At 34.8% G+C, this 23,590-nt stretch overlaps 1 protein-coding gene across 1 annotated transcript; it reads left to right on the top strand.

Annotated features, from left to right (window-relative positions):
• The first annotated feature begins 5,732 nt into the window (after positions 1 to 5,732).
• On the top strand, positions 5,733 to 8,238 carry LOC110917797 (putative glutamine amidotransferase GAT1_2.1). The gene is made up of 4 exons (XM_022162246.2): positions 5,733 to 5,915; positions 6,670 to 7,397; positions 7,494 to 7,700; positions 7,789 to 8,238. The coding sequence occupies exons 1-4, from the start codon at positions 5,825 to 5,827 to the stop codon at positions 8,038 to 8,040; spliced, it is 1,278 nt and encodes a 425-aa protein (XP_022017938.1). The 5' UTR covers positions 5,733 to 5,824; the 3' UTR covers positions 8,041 to 8,238.
• Positions 8,239 to 23,590: the final 15,352 nt, after the last annotated feature.

Here is a 23,590-nt window from a genome sequence, read left to right as displayed (position 1 = left end):
ACCACAGCTTAATCACAACAAAGCTATATGAAAGTAAAACCATGATGTTCATCCATTGATTCAAGTTTTAAAAGTAAAATACGACATCATTGTTTAAATTCGACACATGCAACGAGTTACAACCCAACAAAATAAAAACATTGTTCATAAGACACAACCACAAGCATGAAATAAACACAGTTTAAGACTTGTGACTCGTCCAGGTAAAAGTCACAACCCCTAAACTTGGATGACATCACTCCTCTTACGCAGCATGAAGACGTAGCATACCTCGCCAAATCCCTAATTCCCTGAAATACATGTAAGTTGAAAAATCAACAAAAATGTTGAGCGAGTTCATGTGAAAGTGAGTACGTAAAACCTTTGTAATACATTTGTAAGTATGAAAATCCCTGGTATGTAGCAAATAAGGAAAAATGAGATCACCATTGGTTTGCAAGGCCAATGATATGTGTGAAGTGCAGTAGGAAGACTCAAACCTAGCAAATTTTTGCGTCGGGCTCAAAGTCACCCCAAGGTCCGTTCTGTTGGGCCTGGAGTTGGGCTCGCTACACCCAGATAGATCTACCGCTAATGACCCTCGGTCCTACAATGAGGATTAATGGCCTCCAGTTTCCGCCTACCCACTCACATGATCTAAGTAGTAACCCTCCTTACGCTAACCATACCATGTAAAAAGTATTCGTAATCATAGTAACATGTATTTCACCCCCGAAGTATAAAAACTGAAAACATATAAGAGAAAAGGGGGACATGAACTCACAGAAGTGCGTCTAGAAATAGTAAATCCCAATCAACCTACTGCGTGACGACCTACACGTACTAACTTCTATTAGACGGACGGCCGTGCCTTGGCTTAAGGTTTAACATCTTTGGGAAATAGTTAGACAACTATTTCGAATTTACACTTCTTAATTATTTTGTAAATATATTCCTTCCCAAGGATGGGGGTTTTAATACATGTGCGTTTTTATAATTCTGTAAATATATTCTTAAGTCTCACTTGAAAATATATTTTAAATCACTTGTCTAAAATATTCTGATTCCAAAATATACATATTTTACTTCATGCAATTTCCAAAATAATACTTTACCAAATTAAACATTTAAGAGTATTTTCCGAAAATACATAAGTTACAATTTAAGGTTCGTGTTGTAATAATAATACCGGTGTAACTTAGACATTTATTTGTGAGTGCGTTGGTATTATTTTGGAGTCGTGTTTTCATGATATTTCAAGTAATATTATTTTTACTCTAAAAATAATATATCTCTATTTCACAAAATAAATCACAAAGTCACACAAGCGGTTTACTAAGAAATATATATTCTAAATATATATTTAATAGGTTTTAATTACGAAAATCCACCTCCGAATACTTGGTTATTTTATAATAAAAATCATGGCGAAGTTTTGTTTGGAAAAACAAGTCAAAAATATATTCATAACCACTTGTCACAAGAATATTTCTAAGTGTTATTTTCTGGAAACATTTCGCTAGAGTTTCCTCTGTAACTGGAGGTGGCCACGCTTACTAGCGTATCATTTTCTTTTCAAAATTCAATCAACAATTTATCAATCATCAACATACAACATATATGCATCCAACTTGTCAAAATATGTCCAAATCGCAAACTCATGAACTTGTAAGTTGTGTAAAAATATGTAGTAACTTTATAACATATTTAGCGGATCTTGTCATCTTTAAAAATAAAATCAGTTTCTTGAAAACTTTATTTTTAAAGAATATGTGATTTTACAACTTCGAATCAAAAATTACGAAAATGTTTCTTTGTTAAATCCTCTTGTCACACAAGTGTTTACACACTTGCTTGTTCGCAAAAATGTTTGTAGTGTATGTAAGATCCGGGTTTTCAACAAGACTTGTATATCTCACTTGGTTTTTCCGAAAAACCACTTGTAGGTCTTTAGATCTACTAGTTTAGAACTCTATTTTTCAAGAAAATCACTTTTACACAAGTTCATGTTTATGTGTGGAAGAGTTCATAAACATGAGTTTTAACCGTTAAATCTCTTTTAGTTTTGATCTTTTGTGTTCTTGAGTTTTAACCGTTAAATCTCTTATTAACCACTTTAAACAAGATCAAGAGGGTGTCTAGAAGCACTTACTACTAGCTCGAGACTAGGGAAGAAACAAGGCGTAAACAAGGTGGATAAAAGCAATGTAGAGAGGTTCTTGAGTTTCCGAAAGCACCGAGCCTCCTTGTATGATCTCTTGCACACTTGTATGTAAGAAAATGGCTTGAACAAGATTTGAATGATGGGTGGGTAATGGTGATGGTGTTCGGCCGAAGAAACAAAGAAAGGAAGGAGAAGAACAAGTTTGGTGTTAAGGTTGAAGTGAGATAATGGTTAACCCTTGAACTTACTTATAGACCAACTAATTACTATTAACCCTTAGGTAATGTGTTCCCAAGATATTAGGCAAATTTGATTATAATAATCAAGAAATGGGTGGTGTGTCACCACATGGGGGACCGATCGGATTAGGGGGGGGGGGTTATATGGTTAGATTTTGATGATATAGTTAAGGATTAGTTAGGTTCTAAAGATCTTAGTTAGAGTATTATGTGTGTTATGTAATATAACGGGTGTTAGGGTGTTCGGGGACCCTAACTAGCTCAGAAAAGTATAAACAATGTTATTGACAATATTTTTATGTTCCGGGTAAAGTCCGGTTATTCGGTTGGATATTGATCCGTTAATGTGTCAAGTAAAGCTTTAAAGTGCTTTTTATAGTGTTTTTAGTGACACAATTAATTCCCGACACTTTGGAAAGTGTCTAGTATCATTTTCCCATGTTTTTGCACTTTATTAGTTAAGTTAAATGCTGAATTTTTGCACAATGTGCAGAATTTTGTATTTAGAGCATGTTTTAGGCACATCCGGTCACTATAACTATCACCTAGTGACACAGTTTTACAATCCTCACCTCCCTACACTCCCTACTAGTGTAGTAATCTATTCCCGACTCATACTGGCCTCAAAGACAGTGTCTGTCTAGTGCTGGCAATGTCAGCGTGTTTACTGGGTTATCCGTTCATTGTGCTAATTGTGCTTTTGTGCATCTAGTTTGTCATTATAGTTTTATGTGTAATAAACGGAGTGACAGTAATACAATATGATGCATGAATATGTATGTATCAGAAATCAAGTAGCAGTTTAACCACAATTGTAAGCAAGCACAGTAATTAAGCATTAATTAAATATTAATTAATTTGTACGGATACCTGGTTTTGTGAGGGTTGTCACAACAACCACCGTGGGTCCATTTCGAAAAATCAAAGTATCAATTAGTTAGTCGAAACTTAAATCTTAATTTACTTGGCCTGGGTTCCTTTGGCTACCGGTTGTTAAGTAAAGAAGATGACTATATTAGTAGCCTGTTAAATTTATGAAACAAGTAATTGAAACAATTATGAACTTTTGGTTTAGTGTCTTTTGGAATTTTACATTTTGGACTTTGGATGGTAGTATCCACCGACCTGCCAATGATCTCTAGATCAAGTGGTGGAAGACTTGCATTTCTTTTGAGAGATGCAGGTTCAATTCCCATTTGGTGCAGAGTGAGGCACTGGTGGGTAATGATAGGAGACACAGGGAAACCTGGGTTGGATCCTTAAGCCAAACGGGTTTTACTGGTAATTTCACCATCGTGCCTATGGGCGGGTGGGTTACTGGGGTTTCCCCGGAATTGGTGGTGGACTCGGGTTACTCTTGGAGTACTCCGTTTGTCTAGTGGGTGCCCCGAAAGTGCTCTGGATTCATTTTGTTGGCTGTTAAAAAAAGTATCCACCGACCTATTTTATGTAATTTAGGTTTATTAACAAAAGTATATTTTGTTATTAAACTATTATCTTTTTGAACACAAAGATAAATGTAGATTCACATGACCAGTTAGACAAGATCTAACTGTATTTATGTATGGATTCCAAAAGCCTAAAATTATAAAAATGATATTTATGTATAACTCTACAAAATAAATATTTAAAAAGGAACAAAACCAAAATAAAATAACTAACTTAAAGCAAGTTTTTCTTTCTTCACCATTGTACCCATTTGTTTCCTTCACTATTAATAACTGTCAAGAATATATATTAATTCTACAAATTTTAATAGGCTCAATTAAACATTCTTTTCAATTATTGATATCCGATGTTTATTTTTTCTGTTGCGTAACACCGAGCGAGGATCATCGGCAATCATCGAAACCGGCATCAATGACTCACATTGGCTTCCTAAGACTATAAATGACTCACTAGGTTAGAATCTCATGTTTTATAATTAATTTGGCTTTCATTAAGGTTATAGCTCAAAGCTAAACCGAAACGAATCACAACGCAATGTGCAACCCCTAAAATCACCAATCTAAGTGTTGTGCTCCTGCTGCATCGCGCGAACACCCTACTATCAATTATATTGAGATTTTCCTAACCCCACCCCTAAAGATGATGTTCATATCCAATAGTTGAACTATTTGTATACGCATCAAGTTTTTTGTATTATATATGCTTATATACATACAGTCAGGTCAATTTAAATGGAAATGTTATTATTGATTCAAATATGCATGCTTACAAGTGTTGGTGATTTTAGTTTAATTAGTTTCATTTTAGTATAATAAAAGGTGTGGTCCGTGTGGGGTGCATGCTTGACGTGGGTTCAAAGGGAAAACGCACAGGGCCCAAGAGACAAAAGTTCATAGTAGGAAGCAGGAACTAATAATCACTGGAAATTATTCTCTTAGTATTAACCGGTGATGTTAGTAGTAACCACGAATAATAGTAACTTTGGTTATCAACTTTAACTACCCTGATGACCCGAATTGATACCGTCTGAAACATAGGTACCAATGTTTGTTTTTTTTATGGTTTTGATCCATGTAAAACCGGTGTTGATTGTTATATCAAATGCGTGTATATTGAAACGATACCAGTCAAAAGCCCGCCACAAAGCATAGGGATTATAATTGAATCTGATGAGTCGGGACACCCGCTGCAACGCGTGGGCCTTCCCACTAGTACCTTATTAAGAGAACTGGGTTTTCTACCCTTTTCGTAATTTTGCCATAAGTACAAATCTTGAAGCACTATGTACAAATGAAGCAAACCATTTTAGAGGGGTTAAACTTGGACATTGTCTAAAGTTTTAAGACACTTTAAGGGCAATCTAGACACATCCATGGAATCCATGCCCACTTATGTCTCCTATTAATGGAATTAAATTAAGGAATTAAATAAAAAGTTTTATAATAATAAATGAATTAATTGATTAAATTAAAGGTTAAATCATAAATTTTTATATGAATGCTGGACGTCACACTACCGACGTGGACGCATTTACGAATAAAGGTTGTGACGTATGTAGTTGGTGACAAAAATTACGAGCTGACAAAACTACGCACCCGCTATAATGCACTTACATTCCCACTAGTCTAATCTAATGAAAATAAAAAATATATACAAGAGAAACCTAATTTCCCAATCCCAAAATCAAAGCAGATCCAAGATGTTTAAAAATTAAAACGGATAAAGCCTCCACCAATGGTATATTTAGTTATGCTATCCAAACCAACTTATCCTCGTCAGCCTGCCCTCAGTTTTGACTTTTGACTCTATTCTCCCACATCTACTGACTCACGTGACTCCCCCACAAACCCCTACGGTTTTCCACGTGGATTCCGTGTCCTCCTCCTATATATACTCATCATATTGTGAGCCTGCAATGTCATCAATCAATTGTTATTTATAACATACGCGGCGCCTTGTTAACGTTATCAGCTTTCGATCTTTAAAAACAGCAATGTCATCCTCCGATCTCGCCGTCATATTACCTCGTGTTATCATCGTATCTCGACGGAGCCTTCGCAAGAACAAGTTTGTTGATTTTGTCGGTACGTATGTTTTTTTTTTAATCTCAGTTTGTCCTTTAACCATGTAACCCTGATAGCATCCATTTGGGCGGTGGGTGGCCTTTTGCGCATGGGTGTTCGGGCTTTGTTGGGCGTTAAAAAAACATCTAACCTTAATTGAATCATGATATTTTAGTTCGTTTTCTTTACGAATGTGATTGTGTTTTTTGGTTAATTTGGTTTATGGGAAAATCAGGAAATTATTAGAAAATTAACAAAATAGCTCTTGATTTTTTAAAATTACTGATCATTCTACAAGTGGCTTTTGGTATATATTGGATCCTTTGGAACGGTAGATTCATTCTGGTGCAACAGATCCATACTGCCCACAAATTATTATTTTTTTTTAAATAGAAACGTGACGCATGAGATTTCAATCGAGGGTCTTTGTAGCATGATTTGGGACACTCTACGCTTTGTTGGAAATAAATAAAGTAAAAGAGCTATTTTGTAATTTCAAAAACTCATGTTTATTTTATTAATTTCCTATCAAAGGGCTTGTAGTCAACTGGTAACAAGGAGTGTAGTAAGGTGTTGTTCCTCAAGGGGTAAGAGTTATTCAGAGTAGATTTAGTATGTAAGTGAACACTTCTGAAAAAAGTTTTTTTGTATTATTAATTACCTGAGTCAAAATGGATATTTTTTTAAACAACATGATGTCATGTTAATCATAGCTATTTTACATCTTTACAAAAAGTGTTTGTGTCTGAAAGAGATGTGTTTGTTTAACTGTCAGGTGAATATCATCTCGATCTTATAGTCGGATACGGAGCGGTCCCAGTGATCGTACCCCGGGTGGCGGGTGTCCACACGTTGTTGCACAGCTTCGAGCCGATCCATGGAGTCCTTCTTTGCGAAGGGGAAGACATCGACCCGTCGCTGTACGAAGATGAAGAAACCAATTTGTCAAAGGAGGAATTGGAGGAAATACGTCGGTTGCACGCAAGCGACACTGCCATCGACAAGGAAAAGGACACGATCGAGCTTGCACTCGCCAAACACTGCCTAGAAAGAAACATACCTTATTTGGGAATATGTAGAGGATCACAAGTATTGAATGTAGCATGTGGAGGTACCCTTTATCAAGATATCGGGAAAGAATTGTCGAAAAACTTTCCGCAAGAGAAAAAAGTGGTTCACATGGATTACGATAACTATGATGGGCATAGGCATGATGTTAAGATTGTTGAAGATACCCCTTTGCATCAATGGTTTGAAGAATCTTTACAAGACAATATGGAGATTCGGGTTAATAGTTATCACCACCAAGGGGTCAAGAGGCTCGCACAACGGTTCAAGCCCATGGCATATGCGCCAGACGGTTTAGTCGAAGGGTTTTATGATCCGGATGCTTATAATCCCGTAGAGGGTAAGTTTATAATGGGCTTACAGTTCCATCCTGAGCGGATGAGGAAGGCGAATTCAGATGAATTCGACTATCCTGGATGCACCGCTGCTTACAAGGTATACATTTTATCCATTTCCAACAATTAGTTCTTATTTTTTAAACGTGAGTTTTAATAGCGATCGTGTATTGAATCTACTGTAACATGATTGCAGGAATTTGTGAAGGCGGTTGTAGCGTATCAAAAGAAGCTCAATATCATAAAAAGGGTACCAACATCTTTGAAACTCGATAAAGAATTGGAGCAAAAGAGAAACGTTATTGTTCGAAGCTTCTCGCTTGCAAGAAACCTATATGAAGGAGGCGATAATACTCGCCAACTTAAAGAGTCTGATCTCAAACCGGGAGCTGAGTTTCTTGAGGTATGATGAGTGGTTACCCACTGAACAATTTGATCTTATTTTTATTTACTTCGGTTGACTAACGATGGCGGTTTTGAATCGGTTACAGTCAAATATAGCACTGAGTGTGCAGCAAGAGAACCGGTTGAAGCAGATGGGAGCAACAGTGAGGAATGCATCTTCATACATGGAGAGATTGAAGATGAATGAAGAAAGAGAGAAATTAGCAAGAGCTGTAATGGGGAAGATGACAATTGAGCAATTATCTGATCTTAATCTGTTCTACCATATGATGGGGCAGATATCTTCTGATATGTTGGAGAAGAAGCAGCTTCAAAATGTTAGTGCCATTATGCTGTAGCAAGCTCAAAGAGCAGAAGTCTTGCATGTGTAGTTACACTAAAAATCCGAAAACTTTCAAGTATGTAAAGTCCCCAAATGCCCAAAAAAAACAGTAAAAGCTTGCCACGTCACGATCTCTAAATGTAAAATGCGTTAATTATACATGTACTCGCAACATCGTGTGATATCTTGTTTAGTAAATAAAGAATGTTCAATATATTCTTGTTCTGTGTACTAAAAGGATTTTTAAAATGATAATTACAAGCAGACAATTATAATGTAGGTTGCTTATATTGACAACTAATAAAACGGTTATCCCCAAGATTAATATGAAAAAAAAAAAATTGTAAATGATGATACATTGAACATAATATAATGCATTGGCCTTTGATGGTCTCTAAATGCCAATTGGCAATTGTCACATGTTTTCAAAGAGTTTTGTGAGCCCCGCTGTAGTTTCATTACATCCACTCCCAACCCAATACTTATGATTAATGTTCGAGAAAAATGCTCGGATAGTCCCTGTGGTTTATATCATTTTCACCTTTAGTCCCTAACTTTCTAAAATTACAATTATAGTCCCCAACTTTTGCAATTTCGTTTCCGGATAGTCCTTGACGTGAATGGGGTTAGTTTTTGGTGTTAAGTAGGTATGAAATAACTATAATCCCTTACTAATAAAAATTGTTTTAATTATTTAATATTAAAAGAAATATTTAAATGAGACCTACCATCCTCATCTTCTTCACCCCAACCCACCCCCAATCTTACCCATCATCAACCCACTGCAACATAACAGAAAATGTGCAACGTGCAAGGTCTAAAATGGCCTCTCGCTGATCTTCCTTGGCAGCGTTCTCTTGCCACTGATCTTCAGAGCCTCTCGCTGGAACTTAGGAAGAAGCAATCAACTTATTTAAAGCGCCTTCAGCAGCAGAAAGAGGTAATTCTTATTTTAGTATAAGTTCATACATAATCAAACGACTTATTATATTCTGCATTCTTTAATTTTCTCTTGGGCCTTTGGGAAATACACCATACTGAAGAAACCATTCATTTATTGTATGTAGGTCCAGATGGGGTTTATTTTGAAATGAATTTAAATGAAAAGCAATCTCCAAGGGATGATGATGATGATGATGATGATGATGATGATGATGATGATGATGATGATGATGATGATGATGATGATGATGATGATGATGATGATGATGATGATGATGATGATGATGATGATGATGATGATGATGATGATGATGATGATGATGATGATGATGATGATGATGATGATGATGATGATGATGATGATGATGATGATGATGATGATGATGATGATGATGATGATGATGATGATGATGATGATGATGATGATGATGATGATGATGATGATGATGATGATGATGATGATGATGATGATGATGATGATGATGATGATGATGATGATGATGATGATGATGATGATGATGATGATGATGATGATGATGATGATGATGATGATGATGATGATGATGATGATGATGATGATGATGATGATGATGATGATGATGATGATGATGATGATGATGATGATGATGATGATGATGATGATGATGATGATGATGATGATGATGATGATGATGATGATGATGATGATGATGATGATGATGATGATGATGATGATGATGAATGATGATGATGATGATGATGATGATGATGATGATGATGATGATGATGATGATGATGATGATGATGATGATGATGATGATGATGATGATGATGATGATGATGATGATGATGATGATGATGATGATGATGATGATGATGATGATGATGATGATGATGATGATGATGATGATGATGATTGATGATGATGATGATGATGATGATGATGATGATGATGATGATGATGATGATGATGATGATGATGATGATGATGATGATGATGATGATGATGATGATGATGATGATGATGATGATGATGATGATGATGATGATGATGATGATGATGATGATGATGATGATGATGATGATGATGATGATGATGATGATGATGATGATGATGATGATGATGATGATGATGATGATGATGATGATGATGATGATGATGATGAATTTGATGACTTGGTATGTTGAATTCTCCCTGCTTTATATTTAATTTATCATTGCCTGCAAAATGATATAGTCTAGAATGATGAGATCATATATGTAGGGTTTCAATGAACATCAGATGGCAAAATTGAAGAAAAATGAGGCTAACACGGTGGAAAGGGAGAAAGAGATTCAACATGTTGTGGAATCGGTTAAGAGATTCAATATGTTCGGTTTTGAATTGAAATTGTCTGATGTATGCAGGTTCTCTCAACTAGATGTATGTTGCAGTGGGTTGATGATGGGTAAGACTAGGGGTGGGTTGGGGTGGAGAAGATGAGGATGGTGGGCCCCATTTAAATACTTCTTTTAATATTAAATAATTAAAACAATTTTTATTAGTAAGGGTATTATAGTCATTTCACACCCACTTAACATCAAAAACTAACCCTTATTCACGTCAGGGACTATCCGGGAACGAAATTGCAAAAGTTGGGGACTATAGATGTAATTTTAGAAAGTTAGGGATTAAAGGTGAAAATGAAGCAAACTACAAGGACTATCCGAGCATTTTTCTCTTAATGTTCCAATGACTCTAATGCTTTAAGGCTGATGTGGATTAGATATGGTTGGATGTGATTGGGAAGTGATTTGTTTAAGGTTAGAAATGGAAACATGATTTTTTATGGCTCAAACTATTCACATACCCTATCTGTTTATTTACACACCCTTTGCCTCGTATATGCCTCGTATAGACCTATACGTGGCGTATAGGGTTACATCAAACTCAGTGTCTGACTCATGTCAGTTATGGTTTGGCTGCTCCTATATGCCTCGTATAGGCCTATATGGGGTGTATAGGACCCCTCGTATAGGTCTCGTACATCACTCATGCCCAATATATGCCACGTATAGGCCAATATGAGGCGTATATAAGGTTTTTTTTTTTAAAAAAAACAAACATTTTATACTATATTAATCGTTTTAGCAAACTTTTATACAAAAATAAGTTTTCTATTTTAAATAAATAAAAATAACAAGTACAAGATATGATACAACACCAGTATAGGCCTATACGAGACCTAAACCACACCTGTAGTCCTATGCGAGACCTATACTACACCTACATGCCTATACGAGTTATTATAATTAATATGAATTTTTTATAATTAATATTAAAGTTATTATAATTAATATGAGTTTTTTTATAATTAATATTAGTGTTATTGATGTTAACATGAGTTTTTTTTTTATAATTAATATTATTGTTTTTATAATTAATATGAGTTTTTTATAATTAATATTAGTGTTATTGATATTAATATGAGTTTTTTTTATAATTAATATTAGTGTTATGGATATTAAAAAGAGGAAAAAAATAAAAATATATGCCGCATATAGGGCTAGACTTGGCGTATAGTGTGGGCCAAAAGACCATTATAGCCTTGTTTTGCCCCCAGTTTAGGCCTAACTTAGGGCTAAAATATTAATTTGCCATTTATAAAAGTTTTTTTAAAAAACCCCATTATATACAACGCCTCATAGAGGCCTATACTAGGCATATAAGAGAGGCAAAAAAGACCAATTTACCCATGCGTACAGCCCAAATCAGGGGTAAAATGGTCTTTTTCGTCTATACACCCCATATAGGCCTATACGGGGCATATACAACAAATATGACATAATCAGAGATTCTATTAGAAATTGAAAAAGGTTATACGCGACGTATAGACCTATACGAGGCGTATATGAGTGTGTGTAATAGGGACTAGGGTGTGTAAATATGTAGAACCTTTTTTATATGTGTCTGAAATTTTAGGTTTTCAAATTGCTATCAACAAGTATTTATTGTCACGACTTGTCATTGTGTCTTTTATACCGGATTGAGTTGGGTCATCTGATTTTTTACTGATTTAGTCATGTTATCGGATTTTTTTGGTTTTTGAGTGTAGATCTAAATCTTTTTATTTGGTTTGTAAATTATAGTGCTTTTTTATCTGGTTCGTAACTTCATTATTTTCAAACTTTTCATACAAATAATCGCTTAACAAACTAGTTACTAACCTAACAAAGTGACACTAAATGTTATGGGATTTAGCATACTATTCAAATCTGAATTCAACCAATCTAAAATATGTGCCGATCCGCAAATCACAGACCCTATCTGCCTATTTGCACACCCTCTGCCTCGTATATGCCTCATATAAGGCTATACGAGGCGTACAAGGTTATAGTGTTACATTAAACTCAGTGTCTGACTCATGTCAATTCTGGTTTGGCTGCTCTTATACGCCGCGTACAGGCCTATACGTGGCATATTGGACCCCTCGTATAGATCTCATATATGACTCATGCCCCATATATGCCACGTATAGGCCAATATCGGACGTATATAAGGTTTTTTTTACAAACATTTTATACAATATTAATCGTTGTAGCAAACTTTTATAAAAATATTAGTTTTTTTTACAAACATTTTATATAATATTAGTTTTTTTACAAACATTTTATACAATATTAATCGTATAATTAATATTAGTGTTATTATAATTAATATGAGTTTTTATAATTAATATTAGTGTTATTGATATTAATATGAGTTTTTTTATAATTAATATTAGTATTATCGATATTAAAAAGAGAAAACAAAAAAATAAAAATATACGCCGCATACAGGTCTAGACTGGGCGTCTGGTATGATTCAAAAGGCCATTATAGCTCTGTTTTTCCCCAGTCTAGCTCTAACTCAGGGGTAAAATGGTCTTTTTTGTCTATACTCCCCGTATAGGCCTAGATTGGGAGTCCAGTGTGGTCCAAAACACCAGTATAGCCCTGTTTTGCCCTCACTCTAGCCCTAACTCCGGGGTAAAATGGTCTTTTTTGTCTATACGCCCAGTATAAGCTTATACGAGCCATATACAGGTCATATAAGAAAGAATATGACATAATCAGAGATTCTCTTGGAAATTGAAAAAGGTTATACGCGATGCATAGACCTATACTAGGCGTATATGAGGTTGTGTGAGTAGGCACTTAGCTGTGTGAATGTGTGTAGACCTTTACTATATTTAGTTATGCTATCCAAACCAACTTATCCACGTCAGCCTGCCCTCAGTTTTGACTTTTGACTATATTCTCCCACATCTACTGACTCACGTGACTGCCCAACAAACCCCTACGGTTTCCACGTGGATTCCGTGTCCTCCTCCTATATATATGCATCATATTGTGAGCATGCAATGTCATCAATCAACAGGGAAATCTCCAAAATAGCCGTTGACCAAAGTTTTTTTTTTTTTCAAAAAATAGCCATGTGAACTCTCGCAAGGAGCCGTTTTAAGCAACTGAAACGGCTTAAACCCATGATTGCCACGTGTCGGTTGAGATATTTTTATTGTTTTCTAAGCCGAGCCTTTTCAACATGGCTTAAGCCTTTTCACTGTAGCGGCTTGTGATCTTTCAACACGGCTTGGCTTGGCTTGAGATCTTTCAACATGGCTTGAGATCTTTCAGTGTAGTGGCTTGGATTGGCTTAAGATCTTTCAACACGGCTTGAGAACTTTCAACACGGCTTGAGATCCTTCAACATAGTTTAAATATAAACAAATAATTAAAAATATAAACGAATAATTAAAAAAATCTCAATTAAATGTGAGAACTTGAAAATCTCAATTAAAAAAATATGAAAGTTTTAACTTGAAAATAATAAATATTTAACTTGAAAATGAAAAATTACTTGGTTAAAACCATGTGTATTACACGGGTTAAATAAATGTAATTTTTATACTAAATAATAAAAATATAACTTTAAAACCTCCTGTATTGTACGAGTTGAATATGTGTATCACACGGGTACAATATACGAGTTTTTTTTAAAGATATTACTTTTTTACAATACATGAGTTTTTTAAAGATATTACATTTTTATCATTTAGTAAACAAAATTACATTTATTTAACCCGTGTAATACACAGAGTTTTAAAGGTATAACTTTTTTTTATTATTTGCTATATACAATTACATTTATTCAACTCGTACAACACACGAGATTTTTAAGTATATAACTTTTTATTACTTAATATATAAAATTACATTTATTCAACTCGTGTAATACACGAGGTTTTTAAAGTTATATTTTTAATTATTTAGTATAAAAATTACATTTATTTTACCCGTGTAATACACGGGGTTCTAACCTAGTAATTTTTTATTTTCAAGTTAAATATTTATTATTTTCATGTTAAAACTTTTAGATTTTTTTAATTGAGATTTTCAAGTTCTCACATTTAGTTGAGATTTTTTTAATTATTCGTTTATATTTAAACTATGTATAAAGATCTCAAGCCGTGTTGAAAGTTCTCAAGCCTTGTTGAAAGATCTTAAGCCAAGCCAAGTCGCTACACTGAAGGATCTCAAGCCGTGTTGAAAGATATCAAGTCATGTTGAAAGATCTCAAGCCAAGCCAAGCCATGTTGAAAGATCTCAAGCCCGTGTTGAAAGATCTCATGCCGCTACACTGAAAAGGCTTAAGCCATGTTGAAAAGGCTAAGCTAAGAAAATAATAAAAATATCTCAACTAGACACGTGGCAATTATGGGTTTTAAGCCGTTTCAGTTGCTTGAAACGACTCCTTGTGCGAGTTCACATGGCTATTTTTGAAAAAAACTTTGGTCAACGGCTATTTTGGAGGTTTCTCGTCAATCAATTGTTATTTATAACATATGTGGTGCCTTGTTAACGTTATCTCTTTTCGATCCTTAAACACAGCAATGTCCTCCTCCGATCTCGCCGTCATATTACCTCGTGTTATCATTGTATCTCAACGGAGCCTTTGCAAGAACAAGTTTGTTGATTTCGTAGGTACGCGTGTTTTTTTTTTATCTCAATTTGTTCATTAACCATGCAAACCTAATTTAATCAGGATGTTTCAGTTGTTTTCTTTATGAATGTGTTTTTGATTAATTTCTCTTTTTGATTCATGGGAAAATTCGGAAAACATTAGACTCGGAAAATTAACAACATAGGTGTTGATTTTGTTTTTATAAAATTACCCATCATTCTACATGTGGCTTTTGGCATAACAGATTTCAATTTGACGCTATGTATTGGATCGTAATATGGAACACTAGAGTCATCCGCACGCAACATATCCGTATTTCCCATGAATTAAAAAAAAATATCGTGACACAAATAGAAACACGTGAAAATGGGTTAATTTTGGGGGTGGTGTTCTGACGTGGTTGTGACTTCCACACACACATCGTGTGGTCATATTATTGAAGCAGAAGTTATCCGTCTAGATCCATGTGCACCATATTGATTAAATCTGACTGGTTGCTATAAGCTAGATCCAATGGCTTTTATAGACTCTCTAAAGCAATAATTCCCTCCTGCAGATTATTACTTTCACTTTACCCTTTTGTTTCCCCCTTTTATAGGCTCTCTAGGTTTTTTTAAGGTTTTTTGGGGGGTTTAGTTTTTAGCATTTAGCTTTGGGGAGGGGGATTAGTTTTTTTTTTTTTTTTTTTTTTTTTTTTGGGGGGGGGGTTAGGCTTTATTAGGTGTAGTGGGTTTATTTTGTTGTGTTCACAATGATTCTCGATGTTCTCGTAATAAAGGTGGTTCTCGCATGAACCCTACCACACACACACACACACACACACACACACACACACACATATATATATATATATATATATATATATATATATATATAGAGTAGGGTTCGCACGGAAAGTGTGTTTTTCCTAGAAAGTCTAGGAAGCGATCTGGTCCATCCGATTGGTGTGTTTAAGGGTTGAGATTAAATCAATGGCAATCTTGTAATATTTGAGTTTAATTAATTGATTGTTTTAAATGAGTAGGGGCAATTTTGTCAATGACCGTGTTTTAAATCAATTAGATAACCGCCAGTTCCTAAATTCATGCGATTTTCCCTCTCTCTCTCCAAACCCATCTTGGAAACTCCAATCCCTACCAAAAATAACTACAATCACGGAAGAAGGTAACTTTAGAAATGATGGAGAGCACCGGATCAAATTAAAACACTTCTCCATCTCCACTATCTCTGAGTTCCTCATCACCATTCAAATATTGTTCTTATCATCTTCGTTTTCTTAACGATGTGTTTAAACAGCAAGCAAATTAATACAGTTGTGTTTTAGCAGCAAGCAGATTCATACAGTTGTGGTTTAGCATCCAGATTCATACATATGTGTTTTAACAGCAAGCAGATTCATACAGTTGTGTTTTAGCATTCAGATTCATACAGATGTGTTTTAACAGCAAACAGATTCATACAGATGTGTTTTAACAGCAAGCAGATTCTTACAGATGTGTTTTAACAACAAGCAGATTCATACAGATGTGTTTTAACATCCAGATTCATACAGATGTGTTTTAACAGCAAGCAGATTCATACAATTGTGTTTTAACAGCAAGCAGATTCATACAAATGTGTTTTAACATCCAGATTCACACAGATGTGTTTTAACAGCAAGCAGATTCATACAGATGTGTTTTAACATCCAGATTCATACAGATGTGTTTTAACAGCAAGCAGATTCATACAATTGTGTTTTAGCATTCAGATTCATACAGTTGTGTTTTAACAGCAAACAGATTCATATAGTTGTGTTTTAACAGCAAGCAGATTCATACACTTGTGTTTTAGCATTCAGATTCATACAGTTGTGTTTTAACAGCAATCAGATTCATACCCTGTGTTTTACCATCTTTATATTGTGGGATCTATAAAAAATATTGACTTTAGCCCTGTAAACTGTTAAAACACAGCACCAAGAACATGCTGATAAATTCCAGTAATCTTCTAAACAATGGAATATGCGATGTAATGTGACATAGAATTTTAGTTAATGAACACATTGAGTTCCAGATTTGAATTGGAAAATAATAAAAATTCCGAAAATCATGGAATTTTAGTTAATGAAGATACATTCCAAAAATAAAATTAAAAAGTGAAACTACATGATTGCCCTTCTACTTAAAATCCCTCAATGACACGTGTCCAATTCTTATTCCTTCTTAGACTTTCTAGGAAAAATAGACTTTCCACCCAACTCCTACTCTATATATATATATATACATAGGGTAGGGATATGGTAAAAAGTGTCTAAAATGTGAGAAGGGTAAGAAGTGTTTTAAACCATTGGATATTTGATCTAATGGTTGAGATCAATATGGTATAAAAATGTAAATTGTGTTTTAATTAGAAGGATGTTATGTAAAATTGAAGGGCAATAGTGTCTTTTCCAATGTTTCAAATATGGTAACCGTATCCTACACAACCAAAACCCCCATTAATCTCCTAAAAACTAGCTATTCAAATTTAATTGCTAAATAATATCGATCCTCAATTCTAAAAATACAAAAATATGTAACTGCTGCAAGAAACGTATAACACTATACATCCATCATATAACACTATACATCCACCATATAACACTATACATCTATCATATAACACTATACATCTGTCATATAACACTATATAACAATATATAACACTATACATCCATCATAGCCATGCTACCAGAAAAATATAACACTATATAACACTATGCATCCATCATCTAACACTATATAACCAAAGAAGACTATATAACACCATGTAACACTATATAAAAAATATATAACACTGTACAGTTCTGAATGGTAGTTGCACTACAGAATTAATAATTTATGGTGTTATATAGTGTTTTTTGATGGTTGCGCTACAGAATTATATAACACTACAGAATTATATAACACCAAAAACCATATTATAACACCATATAACACCAAGTAACACTATATAACACTATATAAAAAATATATAACAATATACAGTTCTGAATGGTTGTTGCACTACGGAATTATATAACACTACACAAATTCGTAGATTAATTCCTAATTCGAATTCCTATAATAAAGGGTGGCGGTTATTTTGGGCAGTTATCTTTTAATCAATTAATTGAAAGAAATAGAAAATTACTAATTCACCCTTTTGAATTAATTTAGATATAGGACACTTGTCATCACCACATTATTTCTCACCCTTCTCACAAAAGTAGGACTTTGTACAAGATCCTCTACCTTTATATATATATATATATATATATATATATATATATATATATATATATATATATATATATAGTGTGAGGTTCATTGGGGAAGACTAAAAAAATGGGAAACCGGGGAACACTCTTAACAATTTAACTTAAATGTTAAAAAATCATCATTTTAAAAAAAAATTCGGGGCTTTTCTTTATATATACTTTTAGAAGCGTTTTTAATAAAAAAATCAAAAACTAAATATATGTGTATAATTCAATATACGTATATGTATATAGTCAATTTTACACTATACATATGTGTATATTACGAAAACCCTAGGAAAAATGTGTGGTCCAGATTTCTTCTCAAGTTTCTCAAATAGCCTACTTCTTCTCATATGATCCTAACCCTATATATATATATATATATATATATATAGGGAGCCGCTAGAATGAGAACCACCTCGAGTTGTAAGAACCGCGAGAACTACACCACACGGAGCGCCGTTCGCCGCGATTTTTTTTTACAAGTAGATGTGTGCATTATAAACACGGCCGTAAAAAATCACGGCGAACGGCGCTCCGTGGGGTGTACTTTTTTACACCTCAAGTTTGGTGAAAAAAAAAAAGAAAAAAGAAAAAAAATTAAAAAACACCAAACTTGAGGTGTAAAAAAGTACACCCCACGGAGCGCCGTTCGCCGTGATTTTTTACGGCCGTGTTTAAAATGCACACATCTACTTGTAAAAAAAAAATCGCGGCGAACGGCGCTCCGTGGGGTGTAGTTCTCGCGGTTCTTACAACTCGGGGTGGTTCTCATTCTAGCAGCCCCCTATATATATATATATACACACATATATATATATATATAGGGATCCGCTAAAATAAAAACCATCCCCAGTTGTAAGAACTTTAAGAACCACTCTCCACCAATCACATTAAAGGGCATTTTAGTCATTTGATTAAAATGTCTAATCCTCTTCTCACTTGTCAGATCATTTAAAAGTCTCAAAGACTTTCATTGTCTCTTTCCTCTTTTTATCAAATCTCCCCTGATCCTATTCATTGTCTCTCTCCTTCACAATTCAAACACAGACCTTCATTATCCTCTCCCTCTTGATTACATACAACCTCATATACACACAACACTTAAACAAACAAATGGGAGATCAGGTCTTTGATTTCAACTTCTCCTTCCAAATACCCACAGCCGACAACCCCCCCACCCCCTCGTCGTTCTGATCGGCGACTGGTGGAGTCGGTTTCTGTTCCGGCGGCTCTTCGTTTCGTCGACAACCACCAGCAACAGCCACCCATCACCTCCCTTCTTCATATGTACTGTGCCGGTTAACCGGCAAAGACAGCCTCCCTTGATGACGTTCCTGCCGACGGCTACCAGAAAGAGAAGCGGAGAGAGAGAGAGAGACCGAGCATAGAGAGAGCCGGAGAGCCGACGTCGCCGGCGACGTCACCGACGACCAACGCCGTTCACGGTGGTGGTGGCAGCAGGTTCTTAACAAAAGTCGGCGACGGCAGTGGAACGAGGTGATGTGTGTTTTTCTTTTGGGTTCCCGACAATTCCGACCGTCGACGGGGGTGACGTGATGATGATGAAGATGATCGGCGGCGAGTGGTGTTTTAGGGTTTGAAGGAGGTATGTCGATCTGAGCTTTAATTCGGGTTTGTTATGTTTCGGGATTTATCTCGGGTCTCGTGGTTTCAGTTATAGTTCAAGCGGGACAGGTTGGTTTGGGGTTCGGTCGACAGCAGGCACGGGTCAAAGCTTGGTCGGGTTACTTCTCGGGTTTCGGCTCAGCAAGTTCGGAGTTTCGGGTTTTAAGTCTAGTTCAGGTTCTCGATTCAACAGATTCGGTTCAAGGGTCAAGCCTCGGGTCCAGTCAAACTTCGGTCAACAGATTATTCGGGTCAACGGCTCGGGTCAACAGTCAAAAGTCAACGGTCAAACTGCCGGTCAACAGTAGTCAACCACGGTCAAAACCAGACCCGGTAACAATTTAAACAATGCGAAATTCTTGTTTATATAGTTATAGATTTTTAGTTATACGCGACCCGAGCTCGAACCGACTGGATTAGAAATTTGTTATGTTTTGACATTTCGACGAAAACTATATATATTGATAATTGTGATTGGTTTATTGTTGTATTTTAAAAAAATAAATCGACACTTAGTTGTCGGGATTGTTCAAAAACAGAGGAAACTCTGCCTGATTTTCGAAAAATCCGTTATACGAAACATTTATACTTCGAACAGCGGTTTTGGGGGTGGCCCGACGGTGTTCACGGCGGTGGTGTTGGAGGTGGTGGCTGTGTGAGTGGTGGTGTCATCGGTGTCGGAGGTGGTGGCTCTCTGAGGATAAAAAATATAAAAATTTTACGTAAAACGTAAACTTTTCAACGTAAAATGTAAACTAAAAACGTTAAACGTAAACTTTTTAACGTAAAACGTAAAAGTTTACGTTTTACTTTTTAACGTAAAAGTTTACGTTTTACTTTTTAACGTAAAACGTAAACTTTTTAACGTAAAACGTAAACTTAAAACGTAAAACGTAAAAATTTTAACGTAAAACGTAAACTTTTACGTAAAAACTTTTTAATGTAAAACGTAAACTTAAAACGTAAAACGTAAACTTTTTAACATAAAACATAAAACGTAAAACGTAAACTTTTTAACGTAAAACGTAAACTTTTTAACATAAAACGTAAAACGTAAAAGCGTAAACTTTTTAACGTAAAACGTAAAACGAAAACTTTTATGTAAAAACTTTTTAACGTAAAAAGTAAAAAAAAATTTATGTAACCTGTAAAACGTACAACGTAAAACGTAAACTTCTATGTAAAACGTAAACTTTTTTATGTCAATTGTAAAACGTAAACTTTTTTATGTAAATTGTAAAACGTAAAACCTTATTATGTAAAATGTAAAACATTGTGGTATGTAAATTGTAAAACGTAAAACGTAAAAAAAGTTTTCGTAAAAAAAAAAATTTAAAACCGTAAAAAAAAAGTTTTCGTAAAAGAAAAAGTTTAAAACCGTAAAAAAAGCTTAAAAACGCATGTGTAAGAAAGGGGGCGCAAAAAACGACGCGCAAAAAAACGACGCGTGACAACGGGGCGCAAAAAATGGCTCTTAAAAACCGGGTGATAAAACGGCGCGTAAATAAGGGGCGTGAATACGGGGCGTAAAAACGGCGCTTAAAAACGGGACGTAAAAACGACGCGGTATAAAACGGCGCGTAACATTGGGCATAAAAAACAGCGCGTAAAAACACGGTCGCGAAAACGGCGTGAAAAAACGGGGCGTAAAACGGGTAGTAAAACAACCCACGTAAAAAACGGGGGCGTAAAAAACGGCGTGTAAAAACGGCGCGTAAAAACGGGACATAAAAACGGGACCTAAAAAACGGGGCAAAAAAACGGCGCGTAAAAACGGGACGTAAAACACGGCGCGCTAAAAAACGGTGCGTAAAAAGTAAAAAGTAAAAAGTTTAACGTAATACATAAAAAGTTTAACGTAAAACGTTAAAAGTTTAACGTAAACTTTTTAACGTAAAACGTAAAACATAAAACGTAAACCTTTTTCTACATAAGTTGTAAAACGTAAAAAACCGTGTGATAAAATGGCGCCTAATCAAGGGGCGTGAATGTGGCGCATAAAAACGCCGCAAAAAAAAACGGGACGTAAAAAACGCCGCGTTAAAATGGGACGTAAAAAACGGCGTGTTAAAAAAAGACGCTTGAAAAAGTCGGGCGTGAAAAACGGCGTGAAAAAACGACCCATTAAAAAAGGATGCGTAAAAACGGCGTGCAAAAACCGGCGCGCAAAAAAAATTGTCTTTGTTAAAAAAATCTGAATTTAAAAATGTTTTTAATAAAAAAATCCTTTTAAAAAATAAAAAGTAATATAATAAAACAAAAAAGTAATATAATAAAACAAAAAAGTAATTAAAAAATAATAAAGACAAAAAGACAAAAAAAGTTGTTTTACTAAACTACCCTTTTTAATTAAAATATTAAAGACATAATAAGAAAAAATGTATTTAATATTAATTTTTGTTACTTTTAATCTCATCCATCAATCTTGTTGATCTAAAGGCTAGAAAGTGGTTCCCATGGTTCTTACAACTAAAGGTGGTTTTCATTTTAGCGATCCCATATATATATATATATATATATATATATATATATATATATATATATATATATATATATATATATGAGTAGGGTTCCTACGGAAAGTGTGTTTTTCCTAGAATGTCTAGGAAGCGATCTTGTCCATCCGATTGGTGTCTTTAAGGGTTGAGATTAAATCAATGGCAATCTTGTAATAATTAACTATATTTAATAGATTGTTTTAAATGAATAGGGGCAATTTCGTCCTTATGTGTGTTTTAAACCAATTAAAAATAACTGTCAGAGATATCACATTTCCTTAATTCACGCCAATTTCCCTCTCTCTCTTTCTCTCTCTAAACCCAAATTCGGAAACTCCCAAAATCATACCAAAAATACCTAAAATCATGGATGAAGATAAGAGATTTTCCTTGTTCCATATACGTAAGATCAAGCTTTCATTGTACTGCGTGTTTTACAAAGAGATTACGGGTGATTCTTATTTGTAATTGACGGTATTTTGCTGGTTGCAGGGAAGAGATTCAAAAAGCAGGAAACTTTGGAAAGGATAAATAGTAGCGGAACAGTTAACGGAAGCCGATCGAAAGCTGGGGCGAAATCTGCTGATGTAAAACACATTTGTATGAATCTGCTTGCTGTTAAAACACAGCTGTATGAATCTGAATTGTTGTTAAAACACAGCTGTATGAATCTGAATGATAAAACACATTTATATGAATCTGCTTGCTGTTAGAACACAGCTGTATGAATCTGAATGATAAAACACATTTGTATGAATCTGCTTGCTGTTAAAACACAGCTGTATGAATCTGAATGCTAAAACACAATTGTATGAATCTGTTTGCTGTTAAAACACACATGTATGAATCTGAATGTTAAAACACACCTGTATGAATCTGAATGCTAAAACACAACTGTATGAATCTGCTTGCTGTTAAAACACAATTGTATGAATATGAATGCTAAAACACAATTGTATGCATCTGCTTGTTGTTAAAACACAACTGTTTGAATCTGAATGCTAAAACACAACTGTATGAATCTGCTTGCTGTTAAAACACAGCTGTATGAATCTGAATGCTAAAACACAACTGTATGAATCTGCTTGCTGTTAAAACACAACTGTATGAATCTGAATAATAAAACACAGCTGTATGAATCTGCTTGCTGTTAAAACACATCACGAAGAACAAACTGTTAAAACACAGTACCAAGAACATGCTGATAGATTCCAGCAAGAATACGAAGGAATGATTGATATTACCTGAGATCAGAAATCGAAAACAATAAATT

This window comes from Helianthus annuus, chromosome 7 (assembly GCF_002127325.2).
Source record: "Helianthus annuus cultivar XRQ/B chromosome 7, HanXRQr2.0-SUNRISE, whole genome shotgun sequence".
NCBI classification, from domain to species: domain Eukaryota; kingdom Viridiplantae; phylum Streptophyta; class Magnoliopsida; order Asterales; family Asteraceae; genus Helianthus; species Helianthus annuus.
The sequence above is the reverse complement of the archived record's forward strand: the minus strand, read 5'-3'. Positions and strand labels throughout refer to the sequence as shown.

What these genes read in the sequence shown, in the direction of transcription:
- LOC110917797 (XM_022162246.2), top strand. Translation starts at nt 5,825, where the DNA reads ATGTCATCCTCCGATCTCGCCGTCATATTACCTCGTGTTATCATCGTA. An exon ending in CAAGTTTGTTGATTTTGTCG is followed by an intron (nt 5,916 to 6,669) that starts GTACGTATGTTT and finishes TTTAACTGTCAG; the next exon opens with GTGAATATCATCTCGATCTT. An exon ending in GATGCACCGCTGCTTACAAG is followed by an intron (nt 7,398 to 7,493) that starts GTATACATTTTA and finishes ACATGATTGCAG; the next exon opens with GAATTTGTGAAGGCGGTTGT.